General features: G+C 51.9%; 1 protein-coding gene across 2 annotated transcripts in view; it reads left to right on the top strand.

Annotated features, from left to right (window-relative positions):
* Positions 1–21,058, top strand: part of PADI2 (peptidyl arginine deiminase 2) — a 59,771-nt gene extending 38,713 nt beyond the window's left edge. The window contains exons 7-16 of one of the 2 annotated variants that reach the window (XM_047792087.1): positions 1,608–1,786; positions 4,503–4,606; positions 5,391–5,502; positions 6,151–6,258; positions 8,986–9,137; positions 11,149–11,293; positions 12,022–12,115; positions 14,820–14,905; positions 17,118–17,246; positions 17,841–21,058. In XM_047792087.1, the coding sequence (XP_047648043.1) occupies positions 1,608–1,786; positions 4,503–4,606; positions 5,391–5,502; positions 6,151–6,258; positions 8,986–9,137; positions 11,149–11,293; positions 12,022–12,115; positions 14,820–14,905; positions 17,118–17,246; positions 17,841–18,074 (1,343 nt within the window). In that variant the 3' untranslated portion in view covers positions 18,075–21,058. The other variant, XM_047792089.1, reaches the window with a different exon arrangement.
* The last annotated feature ends 279 nt before the right edge of the window (positions 21,059–21,337 follow it).

Here is a 21,337-nt window from a genome sequence, read left to right as displayed (position 1 = left end):
CCCACATCTGCGCTGTCTTATCATCAGCTGAGCTCTGCTCTTAGACTCTAGAGGCTGCACCCTGACCACCTCTGTCTCCCCCAAGGGCCTTGCCCATGTGCTCACAGAGCAGTAATGCCATACCTGTGCTCTGAACAGGCCTGAAAATTCTCCCACAAGGCATAGCGTGGGAGCCATTGGTTCCTTCAGTCCGCATTCATGAACGCAGCTTGCACAGGCCCAGCCAGGCCCGTCTCTGCCCGCACAGTCTCTCGAGGCCAACAACTAAACACTGAGATCATATCCATTTAAAGGCTGTGATGGTGGAGTTCCCATCGTGGTGCAGTGGTTAACGAGTCCGACTAGGAACCATGGGGTTGCGGGTTCGGTCCCTGCCCTTGCTCAGTAGGTTGAGAATCCGGTGTTGCCATGAGCTGTGGTGTGGGTCTCAGACGCGGCTCGGATCCCACGTTGCTGTGGCTCTGGTGTAGGCCAGCGGCTACAGCTCCGATTGGACCCCTGGCCTGGGAACCTCCATGTGCTGCGAGAGCGGTCCAAGAAATGGCAAAAAGACAAAACAAATAAAATAAAATAAAAATAAATAAAATAAAGGCTGTGATGGGAAAGGACGGGAGCTGCAGAAACTCCGGTCAGAGCCCCTGGCTTGTTCTCTGGGGGAGCTCAGCACAATTCCCAGAAGTGACACCAAGCAAGGCCTGGCAGAAGGAGGAACACAATTCTTCCAAGCAGAGGGAACAGCGCTATGAAGGGCTGGCCAGTTTGGTCGGGCAGGAGGGCAGGGACACCTGCCTTTCCTCCCAGCTGCAAAAATGCGCAGCCAGAGACCCACATGCCAATATGGCTGCCATTACCTGGAGGGGGATTTTTGGCATAAATGGGCACAATGGTGTCTTATTTATACGAAGGACAGGAAGGGGAGTTCCCACTGTGGCTCAGCGGTAATGAACCCGACTAGTATCCATGAGGATGCGGGTTTGATCCCTGGCAGCATCGCTCAGGGGGTTAAGGATCTGGTGTTGCTGTGAGCTGTGGTGTAGGTCACAGATGTGGCTTGGATCTGGCATTGCTGTGGCTGTGGCATAGGCCGGCAGCTGAAGCTCTGTTTCAACTTCTAGCCTGGGAACATCCTTATGCCATGGGTACAGCCCTTAAAAAAAAAAAAAAAAAAAAGGACGAGGGAGGGTTGGGGTTCAGAATTAGCCATGGATTTGAGTCCAGCTCAGCCACTTACTGGCTCTATGACTCCCTTTGGAGACTCAGTTTCCTCCTCCATCAACTAGGAACAATCGTTTCCTTCCTCACACCCCTGGCTGTCCAGCCCACACCTGCTGTCATGTCACGGGCCCTTCCTGGGAGAGGCAGCTCACTTTGCAGATGAGGAAGCCAGAAGCCAGAGAGGGTGTCTGGTTCGGTGCCACATGCCCAGGGCACAGCAGTGCTGGGACAGTGACCAGGCCACGGCCCTTCTGGTGGCACTTCCTGCTTGTGCTTTCCTCTCTGTGTCTAGAGGACGGGTGACAATGCCGTCTTGTCCCCATCAGTGACCCAGCCCCACGCACCACTTCCTGGTTGGCGGTGGGGCCTGACGTCGGTCCTTCTCCCCCCAGACCCGTTTTTCGGCCAGCGCTACATCCACATCCTGGGCCGGCAGAAGCTCTACCACGTGGTCAAGTACACAGGCGGCTCCGCGGAGCTGCTGTTCTTCGTGGAAGGGCTGCGTTTTCCCGACGAGAGCTTCTTGGGCCTGGTCTCCATCCACGTCAGCCTGCTGGAGTATATGGCAGAGGTGAGGGCTCCAGGCCGCCACCGGGGGCCAAGCGGGGTCTCCTCTGGAGGGCCATTCCCAGGAATCCCCGCTGTGTTCCTCTCCCCTTGAAGCCCTAAGGGGTGGGGATCCAGGCTTGGAGACCTAGATGCCCCACCATCCACAGGATCTACCGGGGTCCCAGAGCACAGCTCCTTGCTGAACCTACTTTACTTTTCTTTTCTTTTCTTTTCTTTTCTTTTCTTTTCTTTTCTTTTCTTTTTTTTTTTTTTTTGCTTTTTAGGGCTGAACCCGAGGCATATGGAAGTTCCCAGGCTAAGGGTTGAATCAGAGCTGTAGCCACCAGCCTACGCCACAGCCACAGCAACTCCGGATCCTTGAACCCACTGAGTGAGGCTGGGGATCGAACCCACCGCCTTATGGATACTAGTCGGGTTCGTTACCACTGAGCCAGAACGGGAACCCCCGGTGTTTGTTTTCTCACCTCATGCCTGTCCCCTCGTCTGCCCTCCTCCCTGCAGAGGGTGGACCTAGTTCGGAGGCACAGAGCCCCAGAGGTTAGCGCGAGGAGCAAACTGGGCCACGCACGAGAGGTTTGTTGACTGCCTGTGTGCCTTGCTCTTCCCTCCCTGACTGACCCCTCACCCTAACTGTGGGTTCTCCCACCTCTGACCATGGGCTGAACCCCAAATCCCAGTCCCAGCCCATGTGCCCTCCTTGTGGCCAACATCTCACCCACCTTTATTCTTGGTGTGGGGAGATTGGACGAGAGGAGAGTGCCTGTCCCAGTAGAGACAAAGCCCCCCAGCTTGGGGTGTGTCTGGCCCACCAGGACCTCCCCTCAAAGCCTGCAGCCCCAGACCCCCACCGCTCAGGCCCACCCTGCTTTGCTCATCTATATGGAGGGTCCTTGCCCCCCTCAGACATGGCATCTCCTCCCAAATTCAGCCCCGAACCATTTTGGGGCAGGACAATGCGGGCTCTGTTGAAGGGGAACTTGGGTGGGTCTTGCTTAGATTTAGGCGAAGGGGCTATGAGACATTGGGCAAGTGAATTTTCTCCCTGTGCTTTCGTGTCCCCACCTGGAACATAGAAATGACACTCGGAGTTCCCATTGTGACTCAGTGGGTTAAGAACCTGACTAGTATCCATGAGGATGCGGGTTCGAGCCCTGGCCCCGCTCAGTGGGTTAAGGATCCAGCGTTGCCGCAAGCTGTGGTATAGGTTGCACATGCGGCTCAGATCCCAAGTTGCAGTGGCTGTGGTGTAAGCCGGTAGCTCTGCTCCAACCCCTATCCTGGGAACTTCCATAGGGCGCAGGTGCAGCCCTAAAAAGAAAAAAAAAAAAACAAATGCTTTCACTTCCTGGGGTGGTCGTGAGCATCCACACTTGTGCGAGCTCACAAAGCACCCTCAAGTCCCCAGGAAGAGGGAAGGCAGGAAGAGCAGTGCTAAGACGACGGGGTGAGCAGGGGGTTTCTCCTGCTCCCCCAATGCCTGGAGCAGCCTGGCCACCTGGGTGTCTCAGACCAGCCCCTCTAGTGGACGCTCAGAAGGCAGACTCGTCCAGGGAAAGTCAGCCGTGCCCCAGTCCCACCCCCACCCTCCCCGCCAAGAGTAGGGGCCGGTTTCCTATAGCTTTCGAACAAATCATATCTCATCTTCCCTCAGCTTCCAAGCAAACTTCCTGAAGCTTTCCTTAAACAACCACCTGGACATGGCAAAATTCCCCCCAATAACGTCAAAATGCTCAGACATAGGAAAGGGCAAGGTGGAGTTCCTGTCGTGGCTCAGCGGAAGCAAATCGGACTAGTATCCGTGAGGACACAGGTTCGATCCCTGGCCTCGCTCCATGGGTTAAGGATCTGGTGTTGCTGTGAGTTGTGGTGTAGGTTGCAGACACAGCTCAGATCTGGTGTGGCTGTGGCATAGGCCAGTGGCTACAGTTCCAATTGGACCCCTAGCCTGGGAACCTCCATATGCTGCAGGTGCAGCCCTGAAAAGACACACACACACAGAGAGAGAGAGAGAGAGAGAAAAGGACAAAAGAGCAAAGTGCCCAGAGCAAAAACAGAGGAAACTTCAGCCGTCATGTGAGCCGATTTCAGGAAGAGAACTTGGATGCAGCAAGATGAGACAGGAGTGAAGAGTGAGGGCTCAGCAGCCAGACCACCTGGGTGCAGATACTGGCTCTGCTGCTTACGAACCGTGTGACCTTGGACGGTTACGGTTATGTAACAGTTTGTGACCAGAGGTCTGTGTTTCCCCACCTATAAAGTAAGGATTAAAATAGTGTATATCGCCCCAGGGTTCTGTAAGGCAGAAGGAAGATCTCACATGTGAAAATAGGACCTGACACCCAGTAAGTGCTCATGAGGTTCTATTTTTATGGGTTTCACCTATCTCTTGTTTGTCTGTCTTGTTAGGGCCGCACCTGCAGCATATGGAAGTTCAAAGGCTAGGGGTCAAATCGGAGCTGTAGCTGCCAGCCTACACCGCAGCCAGAGCAATGCAAGATCCAAGCTGTGTCTGTGACCTACACCACAGCTCACGGCAACACCAGATCCTTAACCCACTGAGCAAGGCCAGGGATCTTACCTACATCCTCATGGATACTAGTCAGGTTCATTACCACTGAGCCACAGCAGGAACTCCGGTTTCACCTATCTTGGAAGGCAGAAGTGAAAAGCACCCTGACAAGACTTTTTGATCCCCTCCTCTTCTCTCCCTCACCCAGGAGATCCCCCTGACACCCATCTTCACGGACACCGTGACATTCCGGGTTGCTCCCTGGATCATGACCCCCAATATCCTGCCTCCCGTGTCGGTGTTTGTATGCTGGTAAGCGGTGGCCACCACGCAGCAGGGCAGCAAGGCAGCGTGACTAAAGCCGGAGCTTCAGGGGCAGACCCGAGTTCAAATCCCGCTCTGTCACTCAGCAGCTGTGTGACCTTGAGCAACTCACTTGGCCTCTCTGTGCCTCTGTTTCTCTGAGATGCTGTGATGATGGAGTCACTGTGAGGATTAAATGTGATGAAGCAGGCAAAGTATTCATCCAAGGTCCTGGCACAGAGTTTGTGTTTGTGCTCGAAAAATAATACCTGCCGTTTCTCTCCTGTACCTTCTTGGCCCTTATTGGTGTAGGCAGGAATCTCCTCTACAAGGGATATTCAGCTCATCTTATTCATTCAGCAGTTTTTTTTTATTGAGCATCTCCTATGTGCCAAACAGCAACAGCAAGATGAGAAGCAAGTGCCCGCAGGTGCCTGCTGGTCCCACCACCTGGCCACACTCCCCTGAGTCCTGGCCCCATCCCTGCCTCCACTCGAGGCACATAGCTCTTCCTTGGAAATCTGGGGAGTCAAGAGGTGTAAGGCTTTGGGACATTAGGGATGAAAGTTCCCTTCCTCGTTTCCTTGGTTCATGACCTTGGTAATGAGGGGGTGAGATGAGTTGCCTGGCCCTCTACTCCAGCAACCTTTGCAAAGGTGACTGTGAACACACATGTGGCCTCCACTGCCCAGAGCAGCCCAGAGGTGCCAGCCATTGTTGCCACCTCTGTGGGCTGGCCCTTGTCCCTCCTCACCCTTCCTCCCGGCCCTTCTCCCTTCCCCATGCTTCTCAGCATGAAGGACAATTACCTGTTCCTGAAGGAGGTGAAGAACCTGGTTGAGAAAACCAACTGTGAACTGAAGGTCTGTTTCCAGTACATGAACCGAGGCGACCGTTGGATCCAGGTGAGAACCTCAGTCCGGGAAGGACACAGCCCAGGGCTCCGGCAAGAAGAGGTGACTTAACATCAACACCCTGGAACCCTGCAGCTCCACGTGTGCAGATTCTGCCATCAGAGCACACGTGCATGTGTGCACAGGGACAGAAAGGCGTGAGGCATTTTGCTGCAGCATTGCTTCTTACAGGAGTAAAACATTGTGAAACAACCAGGGGCGAGGGGGACAGGGGGACTGTGTGATCAACCAGCCTTAGCAAGTACTATACAACAGCTAAAAAGAAGCCAGTCTATAAATATAGGATGTGCCGCAAGGTGTTACCTGCAGGAAATACATATATATATATATAGAATGTTACCAGTTTTTTTTGTTTGTTTTTTTTGTTTGTTTGTTTTTTTGGCCATGCCTGCAGCTTGTGGAAGTTCCCCATCCCATGGTGGCAACACCAGTCAGTTACATTTTTAAAAATGGGGTCCATATAAGTACAAACATGCTTAGGATGGGCAGAGACTATATCTGAGGCAGGGTATATAAGAAACCACTGCCATCATGTGCTCGGGAGGAAAACTGGGGAGGCCGGCTTATGTGCACTGCTGCCTCCCCCCGCACCCCCGGCTGCCCAGGCTCATCTGACAGTGCTTTCTGGTGTCCCCGCAGGATGAAATCGAGTTTGGCTACATCGAGGCCCCCCACAAAGGCTTTCCCGTGGTGCTGGACTCCCCCAGGGATGGGAGCCTGAAGGACTTTCCAGTGAAGCAGCTCCTGGTGAGATGCCCAGGGCCACCCTGGGGGTGGGGGAAGGGCACGATCCTAAGGACTCTTACAGGACAGGGATGGGGCAGGGCCTCAGGCACCCTTGGCAAAGCAGTCTGTTGCAAATTAGTCTGTTACCTCTGTCTTCTCATCTGTAAGATGGGTCAGTTGAGATAGTGACCGCTAAATCCTTTCCTGCTCTGATAACTGATGTTTTCTCAAAACATGAAGAGTTTCTTCATGGGGAACTCCAGCGCCAAACTCCAGCCACTGCTCTGCCTCCAGCATGCAGCAAAACAAGTTTCAAAGGGAAAATTAGAGTCAGGCAGTTGTCAAAAAGCCTGGTTCAAAGCTCATTCAAGGGAGTTCCCATTGTGGGCAGCGATAATGAACCACTGACATGGGTTTGATCCTTTTGGCCTCGCTCAGTGGGTTAAGGACCTGGCGTTGCCATGAGCTGCAGTGTAGGTCGCAGACGCAGCTGGGATCTGACATTGCTTGTGGGAGTGACATAGGCCAGTAGCTGTAGCTCTGATTCAACCCCTAGCCTGGGAATTTCCATATGCCACAGGTGTGGCCCTAAAAAGCAAAAAAAAGCTCATTCAAGCTGTGATTTTCAGTTCATGAGTTTTTTCAAAGCAATCTGACGCCCTTCCCTGATTCTAGAGGTCATTACCACTCCCCCTGCAACACCCAACTGAATGAGAACAGAAGCCAAATCTTTGTTCTCACCTTCCACCCTGAACAGGCAGCGGGAGGCTTGGACAGAGCACAAAACAAGAGACTGGGGGAGATCAGGGGCCTTTCCCAAGGTCACGCATGGGGCGGCATCCCGTGAGACAGCAGGGCTGCTCAGAGGCAACCCTTTGCCAGGTCCACACCTGTTTCTCCAGAACATTCACTGACCTCGTCCCCTCATCACAGGGAGATGGCAGAGCCAGTGGTGTGAGCACAGAGATCTAGTATGTCAGCCGGAGCTGGCTTTGAGTCCCAGTTCCAGCCCTGAGCAGCAGTGTGACCTTAGGCGAGCAACTTAACCTCCTCAAGCCCCACGCTACTTATCTGTAAAATGGGGGTGGAAACAGGATCCATCTCTCAGGCTTGTTGTGAAGATGGAAGGCTTTGTATGAGGCACCTGTGCTGCACCTGATGCAGTGACTAGTATAAACTGTTGTCCTGGTTATCGTCCCACAGCCCTGGACACTGTGTCCTTGGTGAGGACTGTCCACTTCCTCCCACATGGGGGGGGGAGCCATTCTCATGCCACATGAGAACCAAGCCCTCTCACATCCTGTTCTTACTCTTTCTTCCTGGGTCTCCACCTGCCTTCAGTGCTCCCGGCTGGCCTGGTACCAAGACCCCAGGCTGTATTGTTCCTGGAGGCCTGGGCCAAGCCCAGCTTTGTGCTGCGTGCCTGCCCGCCTGTGTGAGGTCGTAAAGCCCAAGCTGCCCCAGCCTCTGGCAGGTGGCACCCTGCCATCTGGGGCTCCCAGGCGAGAATGTGCTAAGCTGCCCCCATCCACCCCACTTGGGCACAGCTGTCCCTTGAGCCTCTCAGCTGGGCCAGGATAAGCCACAGATGCTCGCTCTCTGGTTTTTATTAGCAAGGATTTTTATCAGGCGAACTTGTTTCCAGCCCCAGGACAAGCTCCCATGCAAGATCCCGACTTTACTAAAAAATCATGAAAGGAAACTTAAAATTCAGGGGTCTCAGGGGATATACTATGAAACTCCAGTCTGTTGGAGCTCTATGCTAAGAAGGATTCTAAGCTACGTCTGGGCTCGGTGAACAAATATGGTTGTTTAGGAATAGGCTGGGGTGGTATGTATGTTATATATCTGCCCTTCCTGCATATATCGGTCAGCTTTCACGAGGTGAAGCTACAGTAACAAACAGCCCCCATATCTCAATAGCTGACAACAGCAAAGGACCGTTTCTTGCTCATACTTGATGTTAACTGCTGGTTGCCTCTCTGCAGCTCTGTTTCCTCATGCCTACCTCATTCTAAAGCCCAGGCTGCAGGAACAACCCCAGTCTGGGAAATGCCATTCTCCTAGCACAAGGAGAAAGAGAGTTGATGGGCATACACTGTAGATCTTATGGCTTCTGCTCTGAACTGGCCTATATTACTTCTGCCAACGTTTCATTGGCCAAAGCAAGTCACATGACTGATTCTGACACTGGGCAGGAAAGTATACTCCCTCCACAGGGAGATACCAGAAGCCACCCTGCAATGGCTTGGGATGCAAAATCCTCTTCCTGGGAAGAGGGTGGCAAGTCTCTAGGAAGAGTAATACAATCTCCCACCACCTGCCTCAGATCACCTAATCTGATACCTCTTTGACAGATGGGAAAACTGAGGCTCAGCGAAACTGAGATGAGCAGGGACATCAGAAGCATAAAACAAGGACCAGTCTTGAAATCACTAATGTGTGTCTGTGTTTGGGAAACAAAGGCACATGCAGAGACCCAGATGTGCACACACACACAGACACTCTCACATTCATGTTCATACTCACACTCATAGCAAACACTCGTGCTCACAAGCTCAGCCTCCCATGCCAGCGCCCTGCTCTTCAATGGGAGTGAGAAGAGCATGTGCAACACCCCTCCCCAAAGCTACGTGCCCTCAGTGCCAGACCCGTGGTGGTGAAAAGTGGCCAGAAGAGGGTGGCTGGGTTGGGGCTAAGGGCTCCTGGCCACAAGAGACTAATGAAGAGTGTGTGCCCTCTGCCCAGGGCCCAGATTTTGGCTACGTGACCCGGGAGCCCCTTTTTGAGCCTGTCACCAGCCTTGATTCCTTTGGGAACCTGGAGGTCAGTCCCCCAGTGACCGTGAACGGCAAGACATATCCCCTGGGACGGATCCTCATCGGGAGCAGCTTTCCTCTGTAAGAGAAGTGGGACAGGGGGAGGGGGCTTCTGGGGCAGCAGGGGGAGGGTTACTCTTTCTCTTTAGGAGTGGCTCTCATTGCTCATACCTGGAGGGATAGGCTGGGAGACTTAACCTCTCCCAGGACTCTCAGATGCTCTTGAAAATAAAACCAAGTCAGCCTTTGCATCTTAGTATGAATTAAGACCTCATAGAAAACTAAATAAATAACCCACTTCCCAAAATGGAAGGTATATAATGAGATGATCAAGCAGGTGTGGAAGGGGAGTTCCCTTCGTGGCTCAGTGGTTAACGAACCCGACTAGGATCCATGAGGTTGCGGGTTAGATCCCTGGCCTCACTCAGTGGGTTGAGGATCTGGTGTTGCTGTGGCTGTGGTGTAAGCCAGCAGCTACAGCTCCGGTTCGACCCCTTGCCTGGGAACTTCTATATGCCACAGGTGCAGCCCTAGAAAGCACGCACCCTGCCCCACAGCCTGAGTCCCTGGCTCCCTGGCCTGTCCGCAATACCTTTACTCCCTCCCCAGGTGACCCACCATCAATGAAAGGCAGACTCTCAGATTCTTCCTTAGGATAGTCGCTGGGGAGAAAGTAAATACCTTGGGTCCTCACTTAACAGAAAGGCTGCCAGGAACCTGCACAAGTGGGGTCAGCCAGGATTTGGGCACCAAGTCCTTTGGAGCCACATGGGATGCTCTACCTTCTGGGCAGAGGCCGCTGGCACAGGCAGTGACCATATGTCCATGCTGCTCTCCTTCTCCCTCCATTCAGGAGTCGCTCTTCTTTTCAGCAGGTATTTCCCAAGCACCAGCCAGGCTAAGCCCAGCGTTAGGCACAGGGGGTTCCAAACAGGAAGCCCAGCTCCCACCTTCTAGGAGATGGTGAAGGTCACAGGCATGAGATGGGGGGAGGGGCTGCATATAGTGACAGAAAGAATGATGGGAGCCAGGGGAGCCCAAGGAGGGGGTCCCTAAACCCCTTGGGGAGTTCAGGGAGGGCTTCTTAGAAACGAATATCTATTGAGGGCCTTCCCTGTGCCAGACATTTTTCTAGGCTCAGGGGAGACAGCAGTGAGCAAAGCAAAGTCCCAGCTCTCAGGGAATGTTCAATTAGGAGTGGGGGCAGTGTAGGAGAGTTCCCATTGTGGCTCAGTGGCAACGAACCCTCAGTAACCGTGAGGACACAGGTTTGACCCCTGGCCTTGCTCAGTGGATTAAGGATCTGGCATTGCTGTGAGCTGTGGTGTAGGCCCACAGCATATACACACACACACACATTCCTTTTCTCACAATATCCTTAAGGAAGTGACTTTGGCATTGAGGTTTGGATGATGAAAAGAAAGCAGCCAGGGGAAGATCAAAGGGAAAGAGCCTTCCAAAGAGAAGGAAGAGCAAGGGCAACATCTTAAAATGGTAACAAACCTAGCATGTGGCTGAAGCAAACGGAACCAGGAGGAAGATGATGTAGGAGAGCCGGGAAGGGGCCAGATCAGAGAGGAATTTGCTGGCCACGATGAAGACCTTGGGTTACATTCTAAGTGTTATGAGGAGAGTGAAGACTTCTGGGAGTGTAACAGTCAGGAAGGGCTTCCTGGAAGAAGTGTCACTTGAACTGATTGAAGACTGAAGTGGAGAACAGCAGAGAGACACAGAGGCTAGGTCAGATTTTGGAACCATGCCTGCACCCAAGCCCTCACAGCAGCCCGGGAAGGATCCCTGAGCACAGAATCTGGCTTCCTAATACCCACTGACACCATCAGGGGCTGAAGGCCGGGGTCTGTGCCTTTTGCACGGCCACAGCCTCAGCTAACTCCTTCATTCTCTTTGAGCTCAAACGCCTTTCTGCCAGTGCCAGGGTCTCTGCAACGCAGGCTCCTTCCTGTGACTTTTCTGCTGATGCTACGCTGGGTCAGGCTGGGTTCCAGAGTCTGAACTCCTCCTCCAGGCCCTCTGATGAGGCAGGCACAGTGGGCGACTTCTGAAGAGCTGCCTCCTCCCCACCCTCACCCAGGTCTGGTGGTCGGAGGATGACCAAGGTGGTAAGGGACTTCCTGCAGGCCCAGCAGGTGCAGGCACCCGTGGAGCTCTACTCGGATTGGCTGACCGTGGGCCACGTGGATGAATTCATGACCTTCGTTCCCATCCCAGGGACAAAGGTGAGCTGACTCCTGAGGCTAGAGTGAATAGGATAATGTAGAACCCCTGTACTACCAGCTCCTGTCAGCAGAGGGCGTATCTAGAGGGAGTGCTCTGTGTAGAGGAAGAAGGAAGTAGGCTAAAGCTGGTGTGTATGTTGTTGCTGTGGCAAGTAAATATTTAACCCAGTAATTCCAAAATAGTAACCTTTCAACATGTAATCAGCAGAAAAATTATTAATGAGAGATTTTACATGCTCTTTTTCATACTAAATCTTCAAAATCTGGGGTATATTTCACTTTTAGCACATCTCAACTCAGAATTGCCACAGTTCAAGTGTCCAGTAATCCCACAAGGGCTAGTGGCATTGTACTGGAGGTAATATTCTAGAGAGAGGTGTGGACCTGTGGCTCTGAAAAGAGGTTCTTTCATTTTCTGAAGTGAAAGAAATGGCTGCAACTTCATACCCTGGAAATTTGGTGCACATGGCCGGGCCCCTTAGCCACTTTGAGAAGCTCTTCCTCTTTGGCTACAGTCACCTTTGACTTTGAGCTTTGCCTCAGTGACATTGCCAAGGTGAAGGAATTTCTATAGCAGGAAGGGTGAGAAGTATTCCTCTGACACAGAGACCTTTGCCCCCCGGCATGGGGAGGCTTGAGACCCTCTGCAGGGAGAGCTCGGGTCCTCAGGCAGGAGCTGCTTGCCCATCTGCCCTCTGCTGACACTGCCCCTCTGTGATCTCCTGCAGAAATTCCGGATGCTCATGGCCAGCACCTCGGCCTGCTACAAGCTCTTCCGAGAGAAGCAGAAAGAGGGCCATGGGGAGGCCATCATGTTCAAAGGTGAGTGCCCGCAGGACCTTGGCAGGAAACAGGGAGCTGAGCCCCCAGAAGGACCCTCAGGAGGATGGGGGAGGTGAGCGCTGGTCCTGGAACCCCAGATCCACTTCCTGGGTGTCTGGCCCAGTCAAAGCCTGTGAGGTCACCATGGTTGGGAGCAGCCCTGGCCTCCTGTGACCTTCGCTATGGTCAGTGGGACCTTCAAGCTGCCCACTGCCCCTTATTACCATCAATAGTGCCTGGTGCTGGAATTCCCATTGTGGCTCAGCGGTAGTGAACCCGACTAGTATCCATGAGGATGTGGGTTCCATCCCTGGCCTCACTCAGTGGGTTAAGGATCCAGCATTGCTGCAAGCTGTGGTATAGGTCACAGACACAGCTCGGATCTTCCTGTGGCTGTGGTGTAGCCCGGGAACTTCCATATGCCGCACGTGCGGCCCTAAAAAGCAAAAACAACAGCAGTGCCTAGTGCTTCTTTGGGACCTAGTGTATATTTCAAATAATGGCCCCAGACCCCAGGGAGACTTAAACGGTTCAAGACTGACACCAGGCTGCGTTCAAGGAGCTAGGGTTTTAGAAAGACAGATAGAGAAGAATACACATAACGCCATTGAGGGGCAGGGGGAAAACCGGGCGTTGACAGATGATGTACAGTCAGGCATCATCTCTGTCAGTCCCGGGGGGAGGGATCATCTGCTTAATTGGAACAGACAGACTGGGATGAGCTCCGCTCTTCCTCGTGGAAAGAGGGAAGGCTGAGCAGGTGGAAACAGTAAGCCAGGTTCTAGAGGCCATGACAATTTATGTATTTCTCATAAATGAGTTTTTGTCACATTTCAGGTTGGCATCGCTAATCCACCTACTCCCAAGAGTTTGAGTCCCTAAGGCTGCCTGATTCTTACAGTGCTGTCCTCCATGTCCAAGGGCATAGTGGACGTGATGGTGACTCGTGTCTAGGATGGACAGGACCAGCTAAGACCACTGTCCTTTTTTAATTCCCCACGGATGGAAATGTTTTTGTGTTTTTTTTTATTTTTTATTTTATTTTTTTTCCATTTCTTGGGCCACCCTCACGGCATATGGAGGTTCCCAGGCTAGGGGTCGAATTGGAGCTGTAGCCACCAGCCTACACCAGAGCCACAGCAATGCGGGATCCGAGCCACGTCTGCAACCTACACCACAGCTCACGGCAACACCAGATCCTTACCCACTGAGCCCTGAGGCCAGGGATCGAACCCGCAACCTCATGGTTCCTAGTCAAATTCGTTAACCACTGAGCCACAACGGGAACTCTTTTTAATTTTTTATTAAAGTTTAGTTGATTTACAATGTTCTGCATATTTCTGCTGTATAGCAGAGTGACCCAGTCATATACATGTATATACATTCCCTTTCTTATATTATCTTCCATTATGGTCTATCCCAAGAGACTGGATATAGTTCCCTGTGCTGTCAGTAGGACCTCTTTGCTCATCCATTCCAAATGTAATGAGAAAAAAAGGTTTTAGACTGGAAGGCACGAGTCTTGACTTTCTGGAGGCTTTTTTTTAATATATATTAAACCCCCAAAACTACCCATAGGATATAGGAACCATTATCTTCGTATTTTGGGGGTTTTGTGTGGGGTGTGTGTCTTTTTAGAACTGTACCTGTAGCATGTGGAAGTTCCTAGGTTAGGGGTTGAATGGGAGCTGCAGCTGCCAGCTTATACCATAGCCATGGCCACAGCAACACCCAGATTCAAGTCTTTGACCTACACTGCAGCTCCTGGCAGCAGCAGAACCTTAACCCACTGAGCGAGGCCAGGGATCAAACCCATATCCTCGTGGTACTAATTGGATTCGTTACCACTGAGTCACGACGGGAACTCCAGGAACCATTGTCTTTGTACAAATGGGTCCACAGGGTGGCATGGAGATAGCTCGAGTACAGGATGCAACAATCTTTTTGCCACCAACAAACTATAGGGCCAGGATCAGCACCAGTCAGGGGGAAAAAAACAGTTAATAGCTTAGGCTCTGGAATCAGACTGCTTTGTCTGCTTACAGGCACTGCTGCTAGCTCTAAGACCGGATAAGTCACATGACTTCTCTGTGCCTCAGTTTCTTCTCTCTTTTTTTTTTTTTTTTTCAATTTCTCCATCTTTAATGCTAACAGCTATCTTACAGAACTGGGGGGGAGGATTACTGAATTAATCTACGTAAAATATCTGGATGACCACATAGCAGGTGCTCCATGAGTGGTAGGTATTACTAATCAAGCCGGAAGCCACGTGAGCCATCATGCTGGGATAGGAGGCAGACCAGGGCAGGGGCCAAGTGCAAGGCAGGTCTGGAAAACTGGAAGTGTGATGTCTCTTGACCTGCTGCTTCTGCCATACTCTGGTCCACTGCTCATCCTTAGACGCAGGCTCCAGATGGGAGACCCAAGTAGCTACTTGAGCCACCCCACTCTCTGGCCAGAAAGAGAGCACAGCAGCCGCCACCCCTTCCTGGCCCAGGCGACATGGCCAAAGCCAGAAAAGACATGTGTGCTGCCCTCCCAGACAGAGGGGCTTCATTTCCACCAGGGTTTCCCTCCTGTGCCCCAGCTAGTCCCAGCCCCACCTCCCTCATCCTAACAGCGCAGAAGCTGGGGGCCTTGGCAGAGGAGAGCGCCCAAGCTGAGTATTGAAGGCTAGACTCTCCTCTGTCCTCTGCCCCCACAGGCCTGGGCGGGATGAGCAGCAAGCGAATCACTATCAACAAGATTCTGTCCAATGAGAGCCTCGTGCAGGAGAACCAGTATTTCCAGGTGAGGGCAAGATGCGGACCCATGAGAGGGTCGAGGCTGTGACCAATGGCACCTCTCACATCCTTGGGGCTTCCTGGGTGAATAGCCAGGGGTTCACGGCACAAGACAGCGAGAGGGGCATCAAAGAGCATTTGGTCCAGCTTTCCTGCCTTACTCCTATGCTAAAGCTGGAGGCTGAATGGGGTGACAAAGGTGGAATGTGCAGGTCAGCAAGAGGCTAGAAGCAGACAGGAGACCTGGGGAGGAACGCGGATCAGGCAGTGCTAAAGAGCCAAGGGCTTTGTAAGGCTAGAGCCCGCCACATTTGGGGGACACTCATTCATTAAAATGTGATGAGAACTTCAGACTTGCTCTCCAGAAAATGTATATATGAATATATACCCTGAATTTTGATTGGCTTTAGGGGATCAGAGATGCCTGAAGTTTTCTATCGATGGATGAATCCCCCTATCTGAGTCCCTAAATCTCAGAGACTGTATCCAAAGATAGAAACCAGTCAATAGGGTCATAGTTACTTGAATTAGATCTTTCTTTATTTGCATTGACATATTTAAAGTACCAAGTTAAAAAAAACAAAAACAAAACTCAAACTGATTTAAACAAAAAAGCATGATTGGTTTGTGTAAGTGGAAAGTCTAGCAATGGTGTGTATTTCAGGCACACGTTGATCAAAGCTCCAGCTCCATTTCTCTGCATTTCTTGGGCTCTACAGGTGCCCTCATGGCAGGAGCAGAGCCGCAACAGTTCAAGGTCTCACATCCACCCAGCACAGTATCCACAAAGAGAGAGGTCTTATATGCCCCCAATCATCAAAGCCTTGCATTTCACTCTGATTGTGCCAACCGTGAATCAACAACTGTAGCCAGAGAAATTCTGTACACTGACTGCCTTAATCCTAGTTTACTGTCTATCTTTGACCCACTCAACTGGAGCAAAGAGGTAGAGGCAAGACTCCTCTAATTAGCTCTCACCAGAGGTGGGAGGTCTGGTCAATTTAATCCAATACTTGTGTTTCAGAGGAGGGAGAGGGGGGAGGGTGAAGAAATCTGCAAGGTTTCCTGAAGTTCACAGAGTGCCTCACTGGCTATTTGAAAGTTGTCTTTATTATAATTCCCCTCCTTGGTCATTTTTTTGGCATCAAATCCATCTGAGGTCAAATCATGGCCCCTCACTTTTGGCAGTAGGGCTTTGGGCAACTCTCTAAGGACTCCACGTCTTGGGTTCCCTCTTCTCTAATAAGGGGATAATAGTAGTGCCTACCTCATGAGGTAAAGGCTTAAGTAAGTATTATATGCAAAGCTTAGAACAATACACTTAGGGTATGTTTTCATATTAGCTATTATTTTATTTATTTATTTATTTATTTTTGCTATTTTAGGGCCACACCAGCAGCATATGGAGATTCCCAGGCTAGGGGTCCAGTTGGAGCCCTAGCCGCTGGCCTACCCCACAGCCACAGCAATGTGGGATCCAAGCTGCATCTGCCACCGACACCACAGCCCACGGCAACACCAGATCCTTAACCCACTAAGCAAGGCCGGGGATTGAACCCGCATCCTCATGGATCCTAGTCGGGTTTGTTAACCACTGAGCCACGATGGGAACTCCAGCTATTATTATTGTTAATCAAAATCATTGTCTCAGAGTTCCTGTCATGGCTCAGCAGAAACGAATCTGACCAGCATCCATGAGGGCAAAGTTTTGATCCCTGGCCTTGCTAGTGGGTTAAGGATCCAGCATTGCCGTAAGCTGTGGTGTAGGTTGCAGACGTGGCTCGGATCTGGCCTTGCTGTGGCTGTGGCTGTGGCCTGCAGCTGCAGCTCCGATTCGACCCCTAGCCTGGGAACCTCCATATGCTGTGGGTGGGGCCCTAAAAATACCAAAAAAAAAAAAAAAAATCATTGTCTCACCACACAGGGCAGCCTGAGGATTCAGCGAGAGGCTGGACAGCAAGCACTTAGCACAGCCTGGCTTGTAGTAGGTGCTCAATAAATGAGCACTTGCTAGGATTATTTCTGTGATTTTCTAGTTGTATTTCTTCTATGATCTTCTCTCTCCTTCTCTTTCTTACTGAGCCCTGGTGGGGGGCACAGAGATGGGGGAGGGCGTCATCCTGGAGTGCCGGGGCCCTGGGTCCGGGTACGAAGAGGTTGACAAAGGTGACAGGGGAGTCTCCTCCCTCGCCTGCCCTCCCTTCTTCCCCGTCACCCAGCGCTGCCTGGACTGGAACCGGGACATCCTCAAGAAGGAGCTGGGGCTGACGGAGCAGGACATCATCGACCTGCCTGCCCTGTTCAAGATGGATGATAACCGCCAGGCCAGAGCCTTCTTCCCAAACATGGTGAGGCATCCCGGACCCCAAACCTCATCCAGGCCAGCCGGGGCAGCCAGATCCCTCAGAGGGAGCCCTGAGCTGAGGCTGTGCAGCCTCACACCCAGCCCAGGAACCTCATTCTCTCCTGGGGTGTCATGCTCATCCTGGCTGCCCCACTGGGAGCCTGGGGGATCCTTGATCTTAACAGGTAGGAAAGTGCTTTGTCAGTTTAAAAGGGCCTCATGGACAGGAGGGATTCTTGTTATTACACAAGAGAGTCTTCTATGAGGTAGAAAGAGGTAGAACACACACACAGGTACATATATTCACACATACATGCATGGTGACACACACATGCGTGCAGTGACGCGCTGGTGGGTACGTATATCGACACACACACATGCATGTGCATGCACATCCATACACAAGCAGGCTGCCTGGTTTGCCGCTCAGCATATCTGCATTGCCTATCCCCCTCTGGGCCTCAGTTTCCTCATCTGTAAAACAGGGATAATCACATCCCTACTTCACGAGGTTGTCGGGAGGGTTCCATGAGCTCAGTACCGGGCCCGGTGCCCTAGGTGCTCGCTAAACGGAGCTGTGGGCCCGCCCCCGCCGCAGGTGAACATGATCGTGCTGGACAAGGACCTGGGCATCCCCAAGCCGTTCGGGCCCCAGGTGGAGGAGGAGTGCTGCCTGGAGACGCACGTGCGCTCCCTGCTGGAGCCCCTGGGCCTCTGCTGCACCTTCGTGGACGACATCTCCGCCTACCACAAGTTTCTGGGCGAGGTGCACTGCGGCACCAACGTCCGCAGGAAGCCCTTCCCCTTCAAGTGGTGGCACATGGTGCCCTGACCTGCTGGGGGCTGTCGTGTGCCGGTCGCAGCCCATCAACAACCGAGGTTGTAGCTGGACCAGCCCTTGTGGTTATTGTGATTGCAAGCTACCCTTCAGCAATAACTAGCAGGAAACTTGGGGTGGAGGAGAAAGTTTATGACTTACAGGACCTGGCACACCTGGGGCCACACAGTGAGGTCGTGGGGAGAGGGAGAGTGAATGCGCAGGACTGGGGTTCTGCTTTGGGGAGGGCTTGAGGGTGGGGGCCTAGAGTTTGGGGGTTCACTCTTTATTGGTGAATTTTTTTTTTTTGGTCTTTTTAGGGCCACATCTGTAGCATATGGAGGTTCCCAGGCTAGAGGTAGAATCACCTTAACCCACTGATGGAGGCCAGGGATCTAACCCACGTCCTTGTAGATACTAGTCAGGTTTGTTCACTGCTGAGCCCTGATGGAAAGGCCTGTTGGTGAATTTAAAACATAAGAGCGGGAATTTAAAACGTGGGAAGAGAAAAAAAAAACAAATGGCCTGAATGGTCAGTTATCAAAATCCACCAAGATCTCTTAAAAGAAAGGAGCCTCAGTGGGTGGAGGCAGCCTGGCTCTTTATCTGGTGGCGCGGCTGGCAGTGTTTACTCGAGATACCCGAGATACCCATCCTTGAAGTGGAAGCGGTCAAAGCTGAGTCAGGCACCTACATTGCAAAAGGACAAAACCCACTGTCGGGGCTCACACTGTGGGGGCCTGGGTGCCCCCTTCCTTCCCTGAGTTCCCCACCCTTTGCACCCCCAGAGCTTCCTGACATGGCCCCCACTGAGAGACCTTCTGGAAGTGGGAGGAAGTGGGGTATCTGTGCCTTGCCCTCCCTCAAAAGGGCCTCAGCATCCCCGAAGTCACCCCAGTGAGCCTCAACACTGCACTGTCCTTCCTGAAAATAGCTGGACATTTGGCCAGTATCCGTATAGCCCTGACGTGAAACAGAGAACAAGACAAAACCCCACACACCCAAAGCTTTCCCCAAAGAATCCTTAGTCTCTTGTCCCAAAATTGAATGGGGGGAGAAGGGAAGGGGTTCTGGGATGACCAGTTCTCCCAGCAGCCGTGCCCTGAGGGTCAAGGTAAACAGGAGGGAAAGGGACTCTGGGACCCAGGTGTACCTTGAGCGGCTGTCATCCTTTGAAATTTGCCTCCTTTGCAGTGGCCAGGTGGCCGCCCCCAATTACTCATTCCTTACCAGCCCCCCTCAAATCCCCTTGGCTTTCTCTCTGCTGTGTGGACACCATTGGCTAGCCTCCTCCTTCCCTGAGGGTCCAATAGTCAAGCTTAGAAGCTTCCCTGGAAGCATATTTTATCCGAGCAGCCTTGTCTGTTTTCAGGAGGCTCCCTATGCCTCATCATTCTCATGGACCCAGGCTCTCCCAGATGCTTGGCGCTTTGTCCCCACGCCAGCATCCTTGTGGCCTGGAGTTTAGTGTGTAAAGATGCTCCAGGGTGAGTCTTAGGCAGCTTTGCTTGCTGGGCTCTCCATTCTCTGCCAGTCCCAGACCTCTCTCCTCCCATGGCTTCCACTTCCTATTCTGATGCCGTCTCTCCAGGCAGCTAGAGGAGGTCTTCTTCCCCACCAGCCAGGCTCAGACCTTCTCCCAGGACACAATTGAAGATCCGCCCCCTCCGCTCCAAATGTCAGACTCAACACATAAGGACCCTGTCCTAGCCTCCAGCTCAAGCAGCCAGTTCTGGGCTAGCTGCTGGCTTTCGAGATGGCTCGATCATCCCACTGAAATTCACCAGTGCAGTGCATTTGCTGAAGACGCCCTCATTTAGACATAATCAGATTCACTCCCTGGCTCCAACTGAAAAGACTCAGTTTCAGCTAAAAAAAAAAAATGTTCCTGTAGGGCCAGCTGACTTAGGAGAATAAGTGAGTTGTAATTCCACTTTGAGGGTTAAAAAGGAACTGATTTACAACCAATGAAAAAGTTATAAATTTGTATTCCTGGAGAATGGGTTTTCTTCTTGGATTAGTCATTCATTCAACAAACATATCTTGTGTGCCTACTCAGTACCAGGCACAGTGGTGGGCTCTGAGGACACAGCGCTTAGTAGCAAACAGCATCTGGTCCTTGCCGCGTAGAGTTGGTCATTCCCCAACCTGCAATGCTCACATTTAATGGCCAGCATTTGCTCTTTCACTGCTGTGCTCTTTAGAAGTGTCAATCCGCTTTATTCAAGAAATGCACAGGGCACAGAGCTTCTAGCAAGCCACTCTCTTGGTGAAATGAGAGGGGTGGGTCTTCTTTAAACAGGTGTCCTTCCCATGCAGCTGGGCCAGACCACCCAACAGATCAGACCCCAGAGCCATCAGAAGCTGTTGTTCCCCCCTTTGGGGGCAGTGGTTCCTGCCTTTGGGAGCCAAAGCCCCAGATCTCTCCAACCCCAGAGCTCAAGACACCAAGTGCCTATTTCTAGGTGTTTACCTGGATTAAGAGTTTGTCGTGTGTGTGTGTGTGTTTGCTTAACATGGTGGTTTGGGCTTTCTTTCATTTTTTTTCTAGTTTACCCTAAGGGGAAGTGAGTGCTTCCCATGTGGAGACAGTGTGTGTTTATAGATTTTTCTAAGGCTCTCCCCATCAATAAGTAATTCCTGATAGTTCTGGAGCCTCCAGGACTGAGGCACCCATTCCCATCTTGCTTGCCCACTTGTGTGACTACCCTTGGCGTGGATATGCCCCCCAACTCCCCCTGTACTCATCACTCTGCCCCACCCACCCCTTTCTATAACTGGAGGCCTAGAATACACTTCTGTGTTGCAAAACTCAGCCAAGTTCCTGTTTCGATCGTTATTGGGAAGTATTTTGTATAAGAGGGCAGGGGATGTCACGAAGATGGCAAAAAGCGGAGCACAGTTTCAGCTTTCTGGACAAGAGGCCAAGGCTGGAGATCAAAAGATGTTTGGGGAAGAGCCTGATGAGACAGCAATAAAAATAAATGGTCAGAGAGGAAGTTGTGTGGCTGTTGATGTGATGTTCATGGCTGCTTCATGGACATGGTGTGATGGGAGGGAGGCCACGCGCGGGCCCTCCTGGTCATGCACAGGGTCAGGGCCCTCAGCATGGGTATCTCAAGGGTTTGGAATCCCACATACACTCCATGGAAGTGTGTTACATGGCCACCACCAAGGTCAAAACCAATACCCATAATAAAATCTGACTTTTTCTGGTGGGGCTCTGCAGAAGCAGAACCAGAAGTGAGCATTTTGGGAACAAGTGATTTATTAAGTAA

The sequence above is a fragment of the Phacochoerus africanus genome, chromosome 8, assembly GCF_016906955.1.
Source record: "Phacochoerus africanus isolate WHEZ1 chromosome 8, ROS_Pafr_v1, whole genome shotgun sequence".
Taxonomy (NCBI): Eukaryota; Metazoa; Chordata; class Mammalia; order Artiodactyla; family Suidae; genus Phacochoerus; species Phacochoerus africanus.
The sequence above is the reverse complement of the archived record's forward strand: the minus strand, read 5'-3'. Positions and strand labels throughout refer to the sequence as shown.